General features: G+C 57.9%; 4 protein-coding genes across 4 annotated transcripts; 3 read left to right on the top strand and 1 right to left on the bottom strand.

The window, feature by feature from the left end:
* Positions 1–680: 680 nt before the first annotated feature.
* Positions 681–4,346, top strand: VDAG_04136 (csx2; the record flags this gene model as incomplete). Its single annotated transcript, XM_009650583.1, has 6 exons — positions 681–744; positions 852–985; positions 1,051–1,440; positions 1,546–1,565; positions 1,639–2,982; positions 3,035–4,346. 6 exons carry the CDS (start codon positions 681–683, stop codon positions 4,344–4,346), a joined length of 3,264 nt encoding a protein of 1,087 aa, XP_009648878.1.
* Positions 4,347–6,388: 2,042 nt separating this feature from the next.
* Positions 6,389–8,618, top strand: VDAG_04135 (ovarian-specific serine/threonine-protein kinase Lok; the record flags this gene model as incomplete). The annotated part of the gene is made up of 4 exons (XM_009650582.1): positions 6,389–7,046; positions 7,108–7,700; positions 8,036–8,123; positions 8,176–8,618. The coding sequence occupies 4 exons, from the start codon at positions 6,389–6,391 to the stop codon at positions 8,616–8,618; spliced, it is 1,782 nt and encodes a 593-aa protein (XP_009648877.1).
* A 634-nt stretch (positions 8,619–9,252) lies between these two features.
* Positions 9,253–10,708, top strand: VDAG_04134 (eukaryotic translation initiation factor 3 subunit M; the record flags this gene model as incomplete). Its single annotated transcript, XM_009650581.1, has 2 exons — positions 9,253–9,821; positions 9,898–10,708. 2 exons carry the CDS (start codon positions 9,253–9,255, stop codon positions 10,706–10,708), a joined length of 1,380 nt encoding a protein of 459 aa, XP_009648876.1.
* Positions 10,709–11,393: 685 nt separating this feature from the next.
* On the bottom strand, positions 11,394–12,443 carry VDAG_04133 (uridylate kinase; the record flags this gene model as incomplete). Its single annotated transcript, XM_009650580.1, has 2 exons — positions 11,394–12,091; positions 12,188–12,443. The coding sequence occupies 2 exons, from the start codon at positions 12,441–12,443 to the stop codon at positions 11,394–11,396; spliced, it is 954 nt and encodes a 317-aa protein (XP_009648875.1).
* Positions 12,444–12,891: the final 448 nt, after the last annotated feature.

Below are 12,891 nucleotides of genomic sequence, written 5' to 3'. Positions count from 1 at the left end.
ACATTTCCAATCTACCCAGACGTCACCTGCAGATATCACCATATCTGCGCAGGTTTGGCTACAGACGACAATCTTCTAGACACTCTTGCAGCTGCCCGGCCTGCCACCTCATTTCTAGACCATCCACGCCCTTGCCCGTCTCGTGTCAATCCGTAATGCCGCAGCCAAGACGTCCTCCACCAAAACCCCAAAATCACCGCCGCAGCACCCCTACCAAGACCAGCCCGCAGCAGCACAGAGTACCTTACATCCTACATCATTCTGCCTCCAACTATCCCACCACGCTGCATAGCCGCGCCTCGATTTAGCTCCCTATCGTCTGCCTCAACACCCCTCCCCCCCCCCCCCCCCCCCCTGGTTTCATATTTCGCCCTCCGCCCCTTACCACCACCCGCTTTTACTTGGATACCCGGCCGACCGCTGCGCGCTGCGCGACCAACCTTCCTCGCCTCTTGACCCCGACACGCTGAACCCGATTGCGTTCAGCACTCTGGCGCCAACATCGGCAGTCGCCCTTGCTCATTCGCTTCCACGCTTGGACTTCAAACCAAGGCCGCCCTTGTAACGACCCCGCGCTTCTGCTACCTCGTTAGCATTCTGCCACGACCAATCTTGCCATCGTCAACCGCAACCACCATTCTTCCCCCACATGCCTCATTTCTCCGGATGAAAATCACAATATGGGCATTGTTAGCAGTAGGCCCGACGATGGGGCCTCTCTCTATTTGAGAGACCAGAACCGACGTGCGTTCCCCCTTTGCGAGCACCGTCCCCCTTCCCCCCAAAGTGCTGCCTACAGGTACATGCGCAGGTTCGCACTGACATGCGCTGACCATTCTGCCGCCTTGCAGTGTCCATATCTTCGATCGTTGTAACGAACCCGCGAACGCGAAACACGGTCAACATCGCACCCAATGCATTTCCAGCTTCCAGAATCGTCGCTTCTCGGCCGGCCGGCGAGAGTACTCCTATAGAATTCGTACAGGTGCGCACCCTCGCATTGTGACCCGAGTCGCAACGAAGACCAACCGCTGACATTGGCTCCTGCAGGATCTCGAGTCCGCCGTCCCTGGCGGCCCTCCCAACTTTATCCTTAAACTGAGTAGCGACGAGGAGCTCATCTTTACGTTCACCTTTGTCATCCGCCAGTCCGAGGCGGGCGTCGCCCAACCCACGAATGGTGTTGCCGAGGTACACCCACCCGTCGAGACCCAGATCACCGGCCTCACATATGTCTACGCCTCGTCTCCGCGCGAAGTAGAGAACCTTGTCACCCGCGAATTCCATGCCGACCCCAATCTGCACAAGAATGCCAACGTCGAGCTCGTGGGCGACTTCACCACTGGTGGCAGTCCCTCCGTCGCCTTTGACTGGACGTGGAAGTGGAAGCCGCCGAAGAACATGGAGGATAGAGGTGGTGGATGGAGGAACTCTTGCAGCGTGGGTTGCCACCCTGAGTGGTGCATTCTGAGCCATCCATGCTGACATGGTCCAACAGTTTGTCGAGTACGATTCGCGCGCACACTGCCTACACACTTTGGCTAGTTTTTCCTACTGGGTATCAAGTGAGTTGGACAGACCATTTTCTTCATGTGCCGTCGGTACTGAACCTTCAGCAGATACAACCACACCACTTAGCCACCCCAACTCTCCATCTCCGCCCTTTCACCTGGCGCCGCCTCCCAAGCACCGCGTTGCCTCCTCACAATCTGTCGAATCCCGAAGCAGCCACGCAGACTTGGAAGAACCCGCCTCGCCATTGTACTCTGTACCTACTACGATCCAGACTCCTCTGCCACACCAAGTGCCTCCCCAACCCGAGCCAGTTAAGGTAGATGTGGTATGCCCGAAACCTGGCGACGATATGACAGTCACGGATGATGGTCCCGTCTTCCGCGCCACTATCAAGGCACTTGAGCAGAAAACAGGCAACATGCGTATGCAGGTCAAGCGCGTGCTGAAGAAAGCCGAGAGCGCATACGAAGCCCAGACCGACGCGAATGACAAGTTCGCCTCATTTTTAGAAGCCTTGAAGGAGGCATCGGCAACGAACGCGAATGCCGTGCAGCCCGCCATTGACCACTACTTTGACAAGATCGCGCAGGAAATTATGGCCTATGAACGCAGGAATACTCTCAACCTGCAAAAGATCGTCATCGAGCCGCTCAGCAAAGTATACACTTTTGACATCAAACGGGCCGAAGACAAGAAGAGAGACTTTGAGGAAGAAAGTAAAGATTATTATGCCTACCTGGCTCGCTATCTCGGCCAACGACATGACTCGGTCAAGGCTAAGAAGTTGGCCGAGAGCGACACCAAGTACCAGACCAAGAGACGAACGTTTGAGCTCAAGCGCTTCGACTATTCCAGCTTCATGCAGGACTTGCATGGTGGGCGGAAAGAGCAAGAGGTTCTCTCACATCTCACACGATATGCAGATGCACAGGCTCGAGGCTTTCTTGGCGCAGCCAGGAAGATTGACACACTGCTCCCACAGCTGGAGGCCCTGTCAAACGAAGTCAGCGAAGCCGACAAAGAGTTTCAATACCAACGCCGTGAACGAGAAGAGAAGAGGAGACTGTTGGAAAAGAGCAACGCAGATACGGATTTGCCTCCTGCAACCGCGAACAACACGTATAGCACCTCCTCCAACGGCCAGGCAACCTCTACCTCAGACTCTGAACTCGGACGCGCAGATAGTACTGGCTCACAGCTCAAGTCCGCCATATCTGGTGGTTCTCAGGGAGCGGTGGCATCTCCCGAACTGTCCAGGTCTCCGGGCAGTCTCGGACAATCCTCCATCGGAAGCCCAGCTGCTACGTCCAAGTTCAAAGGCATTCGGGATCTCGAGGAGCGCGACCACGTGCAGATAGCCAATGCTGAGAGACATAACGCGCAGCGCAAGGAGGGACTTTTGTGGGCATTGAGCAGGCCTACCAGCCACGTGGACCCGCGTAACCTCAACAAGCCTGGCTGGCACAAGTGAGTTATCAACGATACCGCTGTCATGCGTCTCTGTTAACCAAGGCGACAGGTTCTGGATCGTCCTCGATCAAGGAAAGCTCTCCGAGTACAGCAACTGGAAACAAAGACTCGACCTGCACATGGACCCTATTGACCTCCGGATGGCGTCTGTGCGAGAAGCACGCAATGCTGAGCGCCGATTCTGCTTCGAGGTGATAACACCACACAACAAGCGAGTCTACCAAGCAACTTCCGAGGAAGACATGAACAGCTGGATTTTGTCCATCAACAACGCACTGCAAAGTGCAGTCGAAGGCCGAATGGGCGACAGATCAGGGCCGGCGCCGTCCTCGAGCGATTCAAGTTCTTTCAAGCGCGATATTGGGTCTGTTTTGACAGGCAAAAGCCCGTCTCTGGGCCATGGCAGTTACAATCCGAATGCAAACTCGAACAGTGGCATGCCTGCTCGTCGCATAACGGTCGGCGCCAAGCCCAGTATTCCCCGAGCTCCCAGCGGCAGTTACGACGATACTCCCGATAAGCTCTTGCAAATGCTTCGAGACAACGACCAAGGCAACTGCTGGTGTTCCGACTGTGGATCTGGCGCCAAGGTCGAATGGGTTTCCATCAATCTTGCCATAATCCTTTGCATCGAGTGCAGCGGCATCCATCGGTCGCTCGGCACTCACATCAGCAAAGTACGGTCTCTCACGCTTGACATCACGTCATTCACCGCCGATATTGTAGAGCTGCTCATGCTCGTCGGCAATCGCGTCGCAAATATGATTTGGGAGGCGAAGCTTGATGCTTCCATCAAGCCCGGGCCGCAGGCGACACGTGAACAGCGACTGCGCTTCATCACAGCGAAGTACGTTGACCGAGCCTATGTTGAGCCGATATCCACAACATTGTCGCGTTACTCGACGCCAGACGAGACTTTGCTGGCAGGTATCAAGAAGAACGAGGTTCAACAAGTCATCTATGCTATGGCTCTCAAGGCAAACCCCAACGCCACCGATAAGTCGAGAGGCACACATGCCGTGTTCCTCGCCCTGGCAGCCGCGGACCCAGCGTCTCCTTCGGCAGTTGGAGGCCAACAGCCCGAACCCGAGAAGCCGGTACCGTTCCCCGTGGCGGAGATGCTCGTGCAGAACGGCGCCGAGATTCCAACTACGATGCCAGCCTTCCCGCTCAGCCGCAGCGCACAGTTGTATGTCGAGCAGAAACGAGGGCGGTCGGTTGGCATTGCTCGGGATAGCATTGGTTCTTTGCGACCAAGCCAAAACGCGGGCGAGAAGATTCAACAAGACATGGAATCAAGGCTACACAAACGCATGAGCGCGGGCGGCCGCCTGGCGAAGAGTCCGATCCCGGAGAGGTAGCGGTCTCGTCGTGTGGATCGGAAACTGGCGACTGCTGAGTGCATGCCGATGCTGTGGCAGTTGCGGCGGATAGGATCTTCGCTCGTTGTGGAGTTGTCCGACGACGCGTCATGAGAAGTTCTAATTGGTACCCTGGAGAAGGACACAGAGCTAGGGAGGCAAGAGTCTTGTTTGGCAAGTGCAAGGGTGACAGATACCCGTGGAGGGCGCCTGTGTTAGTTTATCGGCGGCATGTTGCTTTTTGGAAACTTGACCACCACCATGGTTCACGAATGGATACGAGAGGTCAGGCATCATGAGGCCTATTTCTTCTTTTTCTCTTGTTCTTTTCTTTTCCTTGAGCAATACGTCAGGCACTTGCGGGGGACCTTGTTACCCACGACGATCGAGTGGGGTGGTGAGGTCTGGATTGGAAAGGCGATGGGCGGGCGGGCAGACGGCTGAGGGGGGAGTTGGTGTGTATGGATAGATACTGCCTAATGGTAATGATACGAACAGTGAAATGCCATCTTAGCACCAGAAAGAAGAGGCCTCGTTCTGCGCCTCCAGTTCGACCCTTGAATCCCGGGTCTGGTGCAGTCTGGTGCGTATGACGGATCATCACGAAGGAGCAATTCCTAATGTGGTCCCTGGCGTTGCAGGAATCGGTGCGCCACACCACAGCCACGAGGAGGCCATGCGGACACAGCACAAGACCCACAAACAACATGGGTGCGTCCCAAGGTTAGGTAGGCCCTGCTTGGTTCCCTCCCTCTAGTACTTTGTGGCAACGGGAATACAGATGGGCTGTATGCATCAACGATCTGCTTCGCTTCAGACAAGGTTGTGCGGCAAACTTGTCGACTGTGCGTGTGTGCCAGGCGTGGGGCACGCGTGATGGCATGTCTTGCTTCACGACAGCAGTACCGGCCGCCAGGTGGGGGACTTCACACGGGATGATGTGGGCGAGTCAGGGCGACACAGCAGGTGAGAGGGTGGATGGTCACCGTGAGCTACCTAGCCGGGGATGGGGAGCAGACCGCCCCAAACAGCGAGTTTTGCGTTCGAGGACGCCGGATGAGTGAAGTGAGTGAGTGTTCTGCGTCATCTGCGCAGGCGGCAGGCTGCAGCGGCTGCTGCATGTGAGGTGGGTTCCAGTCGCCACCCTGCGCCTGGTCTGCCCCCGGACTGGGTGCCGCCGAGAAGAGAGTGAGAAGAGACGAGGAGGGAGGAAGAGGCAGATGGCGGCGGTGAATTTCAAGCGTTGGGTGGTCGGTGACGCCAGAAATAGGTGGGTGGACTGGGCTGGCTGACTTGCAGGCTGTTGGCGAGCTCGGATTCCAGGTAGGTCGCTGCTCCTGCCCCGGTTTTGGATACCGAGGGGTGGAATCGAGCTGGGAGGCCGCTGTGCTCCCTACTAGGTAGCTACGCAGCTACGGTACCTCGCAGGCCTGGCTAGGTAGCTGGGTACATGCACCAGCCTGGGCTGTGGTGACTTGAACGAGTGACAGCATCAGCCATCTGGTCCCTCTCAGCCGGATCATTGGATCAGCCGTTCTCTAGCCCAGTGCGCAACCAATAAAAAGCTGCGCATGCTCCTGAGCCCCCCTGTGCCTGCCTGGCGCACTAGAGCGGGCAATCCCCAGTAGTGACCCATCCTCAAAAGCACTTACCCATCCAGATCCAGTCGGCAACTCTCAGTCACGGTCCAGGCTGCTATCCTCTTTCGATCCAGCTTCACGCAAATCACAGCCGCCGGATTTCCATCTCTGCACACCAGGCAACACTGCGCAATCTACGCACTTCTCTATAATATTATCCAACACAACTGGAGCGCGCATAACTAGGCATCGCCATTACGAACCCCCCCCCCCCAGTCTGTCCGAGTCTAGACGTGCGTGAGCAAGCACGAGCCGGCTGCTCCATTCACAGCTCCCCTTCTCGGCGGTAGCCCTGCCTGTTCTGCCTGGCCTGGTCTGGCTGTGCCCCAACGTCACCTCACGGATTCGCGTCATCCCACACCCTTTACCTTGCACAGGAGTCATCGCGCTCCAGCCGCTGCCATGGCGCCCCGTGAGAAGAGCCAATTGAAGCGTCTTCGAGTGAGTCTGCTTCTCGCCCCTGCCCACCACTGCTGGTCCGTTCTTAACCGTGCTCTCCGCCTCCAGGGTTCGCTGCCAGACAACGAGACAGAGTCCAAGAAACCTCGACGCTCCGAGAGGCTCTCCGTCAACGACCCAGACAAGACGCCCGTTTCGCACAAAGGCCATCTCCCCTCCCCCGTCACCCACACCACCGAGCCGGACGCCAACGACCGCCACAAGTCGCCGACCGCCACGCCGCCGGAAGGCCGCCCCAGCCAGGTGAACCCGCGCGAGGAGACCCCGGTCCAGGCCAACATCCTGTCGTCACCGCCGCAAGACACACAGGCCTTCTCGCAGTACCCGCCCGAGACCAAGGACAGCCTGTCGGACGATGTAGAGGACGAGGTGAAGGAGGGCGTGTGGGGCTACCTGTTCCCCCTCGATACCAAGTATGGCCGATCGCTGGTCATGAAGAAGCGGACGGCGTGCCCCATGCCCGACACGGTGGCGGACAAGGTGTCAGATGAGGATCGGAAGGGCAAGTCACCTGCGCGCAAAGAGGAGGAGGCCTACGAGAAGACCAAGATCAAGGGTATCGCGTCAGGAGGCTACCTGATCGGCCGGCACCCTGAGTGTGGTGAGTGCTGCGCCCCCCCTGCGCTGAGTTCGAGAAAGTGCATGCTTCCTGACTGCCATAGATATTGTCATTGATGACCCGATCGTGTCCAACCGCCACTGTCTTCTCTTCATAGAGAACAAGGGCGGCGACACGGTGGCCATTGTCGAAGATCTGTCCAGCAACGGCACCTTTGTCAACGAGGCTATTGTCGGCAGAAACCAGAGGAGAGAACTCCGCGAACAGGATGAGATTGCTGTCCTTGACAAAGCCCGCTTCATCTTCAGATATCCGAAGAGTCGGCAGACGAGCCCTTTCCACCAGTCTTACACACTGCTGCAGAAGCTGGGCAAAGGTCACTTTGCCGAGGTGTTCCTTTGCGTCGAGAAGTCCACGGGTCAACAGTACGCCGTCAAGGTCTTCAGCAAAACACCAGGCATGGAAGAACGTTCGAAGCAGGAGGGGCTCCAACAAGAAATAGCAGTTCTCATGGGAGTCAGTCACCCGAACGTTCTCTGCCTCAAGGATACGTTCAACGAGCGTAATGCGGTCTATCTCGTTTTGGAGCTGGCGCCCGAGGGTGAGCTGTTCAACTTTATCGTTATGAAGCAAAATGTTTCTGAGGATGAGACGCGGAAGCTTTTCAAGCAGCTGTTCCAGGGGATCAAGTACTTGGTATGCACCACCCCTCTACGCTCTAGGCACCAAGGTATCACTAACGAGAGCAGCATGAGCGGAACATTGTTCATCGAGACATTAAGCCTGAAAACATTCTCATGGTGGACAAGGAGCTCCACGTCAAGCTTGCCGACTTTGGTCTCGCCAAGATTATTGGTGAAGAGTCGTTTACCACGACTCTCTGTGGCACACCTAGCTACGTCGCACCAGAGATCCTTGCCGATTCGAAGCAAAGAAAGTACACCAAGGCTGTCGATATCTGGTCGCTTGGCGTGGTATTGTATATTTGTCTGTGCGGCTTCCCGCCATTCTCAGATGAGTTATTTTCTAAGGAGTTCCCGTACACTCTTTCCCAGCAGATCAAGAGCGGACGTTTCGACTATCCCTCGCCTTACTGGGACTCTGTCGGCGACCCAGCACGTGAGTTATCCTAGTTGAGCAGGAAAGCTTTTGTGGCTAATTCACAACGCAGTCGATCTCATTGACTCGATGCTGGTCGTCAATGTCGAGCGCAGGTTCACCATCGATCAATGCCTGTCTCACCCCTGGCTGACACAGGGTACGCCTGCCGTCAACGATAGTACCGATGGCCTGGTGGGCGGCATCAGGGGCCTGGAGGTCCATCGCCGTGGAGTTGTTCGGGAGCGAACACTGCTGAGCTCGCTGAACTCGGTCGAAGTCACGGCCAAGATTCCAGCGAATAAGCATTCGAACCACGTCAAGGTCTTCGCAAAGAATGCCCACAAGGCTAAGGCGGCGGCGAAAGAATCCGGTCCTGCTCATAACCGAGGCGCTGGTGAGTTCATGGAGATGGGCGGCAAAGGCGACCAAGACCTTTTCGCGAACGACGGTAACAGTGTCTACTCCAAAACAGAACTAGCGAGTGACAAGACGAAGAACAAGAGTCGGCAATGAGTGGGGACGGCGTCTCGTATAGTTTGAATATCGGTAATATTGGGATTCCCCTTTCAGCGTCACAATTATTCTGCCTCTTGGTATGAGGGTGTAGGGAGCCTTTGGCATGGCGACACTCATGGATTTGGAGCTGGCTGGGGGTGAGTGAGGACGGGGATACTTTGGCGCCAGTGTGTTGCTACAAAAGTTCAAGGCGTTGTTCTTCTTGGCTTGATATGTGTAGCCTAATACCTGCTTGTTACTAGACATCCTTAGACATCCTTATGACCCCAGCAGGTGGGAACAAATTCTGGAAGCTGTCTCGCCGATGAACCAACATGCGATCTCGTGGTGCAGGAGAGTTGAGGTGACAGGCTCGCCAGCTCTGACCAGGGATGCCCGAAGAATTGCCGGGCGGCACACCGTGCCCCACGACCACGCAGCCAGGCGACGCCAGGACAGGGGAAAGTTCGAGGCTGAGTCAGCATGTGCCCCTCCTCGCGCACAAAAAAATGGCAAGCAGTGGGGTCGACCCGATGTGCCATAATCAAACGACAGACGAGCCAGCGGTTGACGACGACAACAACGCAAACGAGAGAAACCTCGCGCCCCTCCAAACACCACATCGGAACGGAACGGCAACAGGCGACCCAATATGGCGGCTGGATTGACTACCCAGAATGCGCAGCCGCAGCTGCTGTTCGTGGACGGCACCTTCCCCGAGCTGGCTGGCGAGATGGCAGACTACCTCCACATCGCCGACGAGGTCAAGCCCCTGCTGGAGGACGAGTCGAAGAAGGATGAGGCCCTCGCCAAGCTTGTGCGCTCCTCCTCGGCTCTGACCTCTGTCCCCGAGAAGGAGTTCACCGCCGCGTCCAACCTCATGATCCACCTCGTCATGCAGTCCAACGAGCCCAAGAAGCACCTGCCCGCGCTGTGCCAGGCCTTCAGCAAGCCCATCGCCACGTCGCCCATCAACGGCGTCGGCCTGAGCCTCAACGCCCTGACGACCGTGTTCAACCTCATCGACCCCAAGAACCCGATTCGCTTCAACGTCTTCTCAGCCATTCTCAAGTTCCTCAAGGCACACGGCATGTTCGACACGATCGAGCCCTACCTCAAGCACATTCCCACCTGGTTTGATGACTGGAACACGGGCGAGGAGTACCAGCGGAATATGTATGTCGACATTTCTGAGGTTGCGGCCGAGGCAGGCCAGGACGAGTGAGTAGTTTTCCCCCTATCCTTCTTTTTTTTTGCTTTTTGGAGGAGTCCCTAACCGCGGTCCTTCGCACATCAGACAGAGCTACGAGTACCTTCTCAAGGCCCTGCGCACGTTCGACGCCGACGACAAGGAGGAGCTCGCCTCCGAGGAGGCTCAGGAGCTGTCGCTGCGCGCCGTCAAGGAGGCCCTCCTGTCGCCCACGCACCTCCTCTTCACCGATGTCCGCAGCATACCCAGTGTCCAGAACCTCAGCGAGACGCACCCCGTGTGGTCGCAGCTGCTGGACATTTTCGCCGAGCAGGACCTCGAGGACTACAACGACTTCAACGACGAGCACGAGGGCTTCGTCGAGAAGGAGGAGCTCGACGGCGACCGCCTGCTCCGCAAGATGCGTCTCCTCACATTCGCCAGCCTCGCGGCGCAGACGACGAGCCGCCGCATCGAGTACGCGTCCATCGCCAAGGCGCTGCAGGTGCCGTCCGAGGACGTGGAGCTGTGGGCCATTGACATTATCCGCGCCGGCCTCGTCGAGGGCCGCCTCTCGCAGCAGGAGAAGGTCTTCCTCGTGCACAAGGTCACGTACCGCGTCTTCGGCACGAGGCAGTGGCAGGAGCTCGCCACGCGTCTCGACTCGTGGCGCAACACGCTCACGGGGCTCAACGAGGTGCTTCGCAAGGAGGAGGCCAACGCCAAGGCTCAGAAGGAGCGCGAGGTGCAGGAGCTCGAGCGCAAGCTCCAGGGCGCCGGCCTCGAGGGCGGCAGTGGCGGTGGCGCCGGTGGACGGCAGCGCGGCGGCAACCAGGGCCGCCGGGACAACAGGGAGCGTGAGCCCAGGGAGCCCAAGGAGCCCCGGGAACCGAAGCTGAGGACGGACGACGACGACTGAACTGGGAGACTCGGATCAGGGAAAACATGACTAGGAAAGGGGGGGAAGGGGACAAGCCGTTTGTGTGATAATTACAGGACGGGGAAAGAAAGGGCGGGAATTAGGTTTTCCGGGGCCCGCGTGGTTACTAGAAGCCCCGCGAGGCGTGGCTCGGACATGATGACTGCATGGCGGGTCATGACTGGCTTTACAGGGAATCCAATGAATCGGCGTACCATGGTTACTTGTGAGGGGTGTGCTTTCGGTGTGTTTGGTGAAGACAGAAATGTCTACATGTGTTTTGAGTCTGGCGTGAGGCTTCCCACGGCCGTCCGGGTCACCTAGCTTCAGCAGGGTGCAAGTGCGACGGCGAGAGGATGTGTTGAAAATATAATTATAAATGTATGAAAAGGCTTGGCCACTCAGGCCTGTCGAGTGTTGATACACATACAAAGGAGAGTACGCCCAAAGGAGGCGGCGTATTTTTTTTCTAGGTCTTTGTTTTCTTTCTCGGCGTGGCCTGGAAGGGCCGGCCAGAAAACGACGCTCCCGCAGCTATCCGCCCATCATTTCTATCCTTCTATCCCACGCGCACAATCAAAAACGAGATCCACCGTCCCCATGCCGTACGTCCAGGAGAACAATCTGGGTGATGGCACGGGGTGTGGTGAGGGCCATTATTCAATGTCCTCGAGAGACGGGCCGCTCAAAAGTTGCTGAGCCTGGCCTTGAGCTGCGTCTTGGTGACCTCGTAGACGTCCTCGGGGGTGGAGGTGGCGTCGATCTTGATGACGCGGCCCTCCTGGGCAAAGTAGTCGACGACGGGCATGCTCGTCTCGACAAAGGTGCGGAAGCGCTTGCGGATGCTCTCGGCATTGTCGTCGGCGCGGCCGCTCGTCTTGCCGCGCTCGAGCAGGCGGGCCTCCATGGTGGCCTCGGGGCAGTCGTAGAAGAGGACGAGCTTGGCGGGGCAGACGGCGGCCTCGAACTTGACGGCCTGGTCCATCTTGCGCGGGAAGCCGTCGATGAGGAAGCGGTGCTCCGCGGCGCCGGGGCCGGCGGCGTCAATGGTCGCCTGCATGGCGTTCTCGAGCAGCTGCACCGTCACCTCCATGGGCACGATGAGGCCGTCCTTGATGTAGTCCTTGATGAGCTGGCCGAACTGCGAGCCGGGGCGGTCCTGCTCGGCGCGCAGCAGGTCGCCGGCCGAGAGGTGGGTGAAGCCGTGGTGCTTGACGAGGTTGGCGCACTGCGTGCCCTTGCCGGCGCCGGGCCCGCCGAGGACGAAGAGGACGGTCGTCGTCTTGGGGGAGAAGGTCGGCGTCGACTTGGCCGGGGCCGCGAGGGCGGGCTTCTTGCTGGGGCCGTCGATGAGGGGCATGTTGTCGGAGGGGGGGGGCTTGGCTAGAAGGGGTGGCCGTGTCAGCTTGCTTTCACGGTTGGGGGTTTCACTGCGGACAGATGCTCAGGTCGAAAAGGGGCGGACTGGCTGCCACGTACTGCCGTTTCTGCTGTTGACGAGCAGGGTGTAGGAGATGCTGCAGAGGCCGAGGAGCGCGACAAAGGGGAGGACCTTGATGCCGTTCTTGTCCTTGGGAGGCTGCGATGAGTAGGCGCGGCGCGAGGTCTGCTGGAGGGTGCGCAGAGACGAGCTGGCGAAGGGTGCAGAGCGGGGAGCTATCGTGGAGGACGCGATGCGGGATGCAGTGCAGGCAGTGGGCAGGCTGCGCCATAAGGTTCGCGGGGTTGCGTGCATTGTGAAATGGTCGGGGGTGATGACGTTGGGACGATTTGGGGGGTGAGGGTGTTGTCCTGCTGATGGGGGTCAGGCCTGATGCTGCTTCTGCTGTTGCACTGCTACTGTCAAGCCCGTCGTGTTCTGCTGATCCTCCAATGGCTTTGGTGTGTCGTGTCGTACTGCAGCTGTGCCAATGGCCAACTCTTTTTTTTTCGAGGAGGAAAAGGGTGAATTGGCACCGGGGGGGGTGTGGCCCCTCGAGGTAAAGGTAATTTGGCGATGCGTGTGCTAGGGAGCTCAGACCCTGCCTGGGAGCCCCTTGCCTATCGCGCTTTCACATGGTCTGGGCTCTCCAGGCTCTGGTCTGCGAGAGGATATCTATTGCCATTCCAGCTTGTTGAGTCCATTGATCGTGCTTTGCAAAGGCTCAAACGTCAAAAAAAAAAGATAACAAGAGTTCAGTTGG

Source organism: Verticillium dahliae, genomic scaffold, assembly GCF_000150675.1.
Source record: "Verticillium dahliae VdLs.17 supercont1.7 genomic scaffold, whole genome shotgun sequence".
In the NCBI taxonomy this organism is placed as follows: domain Eukaryota; kingdom Fungi; phylum Ascomycota; class Sordariomycetes; order Glomerellales; family Plectosphaerellaceae; genus Verticillium; species Verticillium dahliae.
The sequence above is the reverse complement of the archived record's forward strand: the minus strand, read 5'-3'. Positions and strand labels throughout refer to the sequence as shown.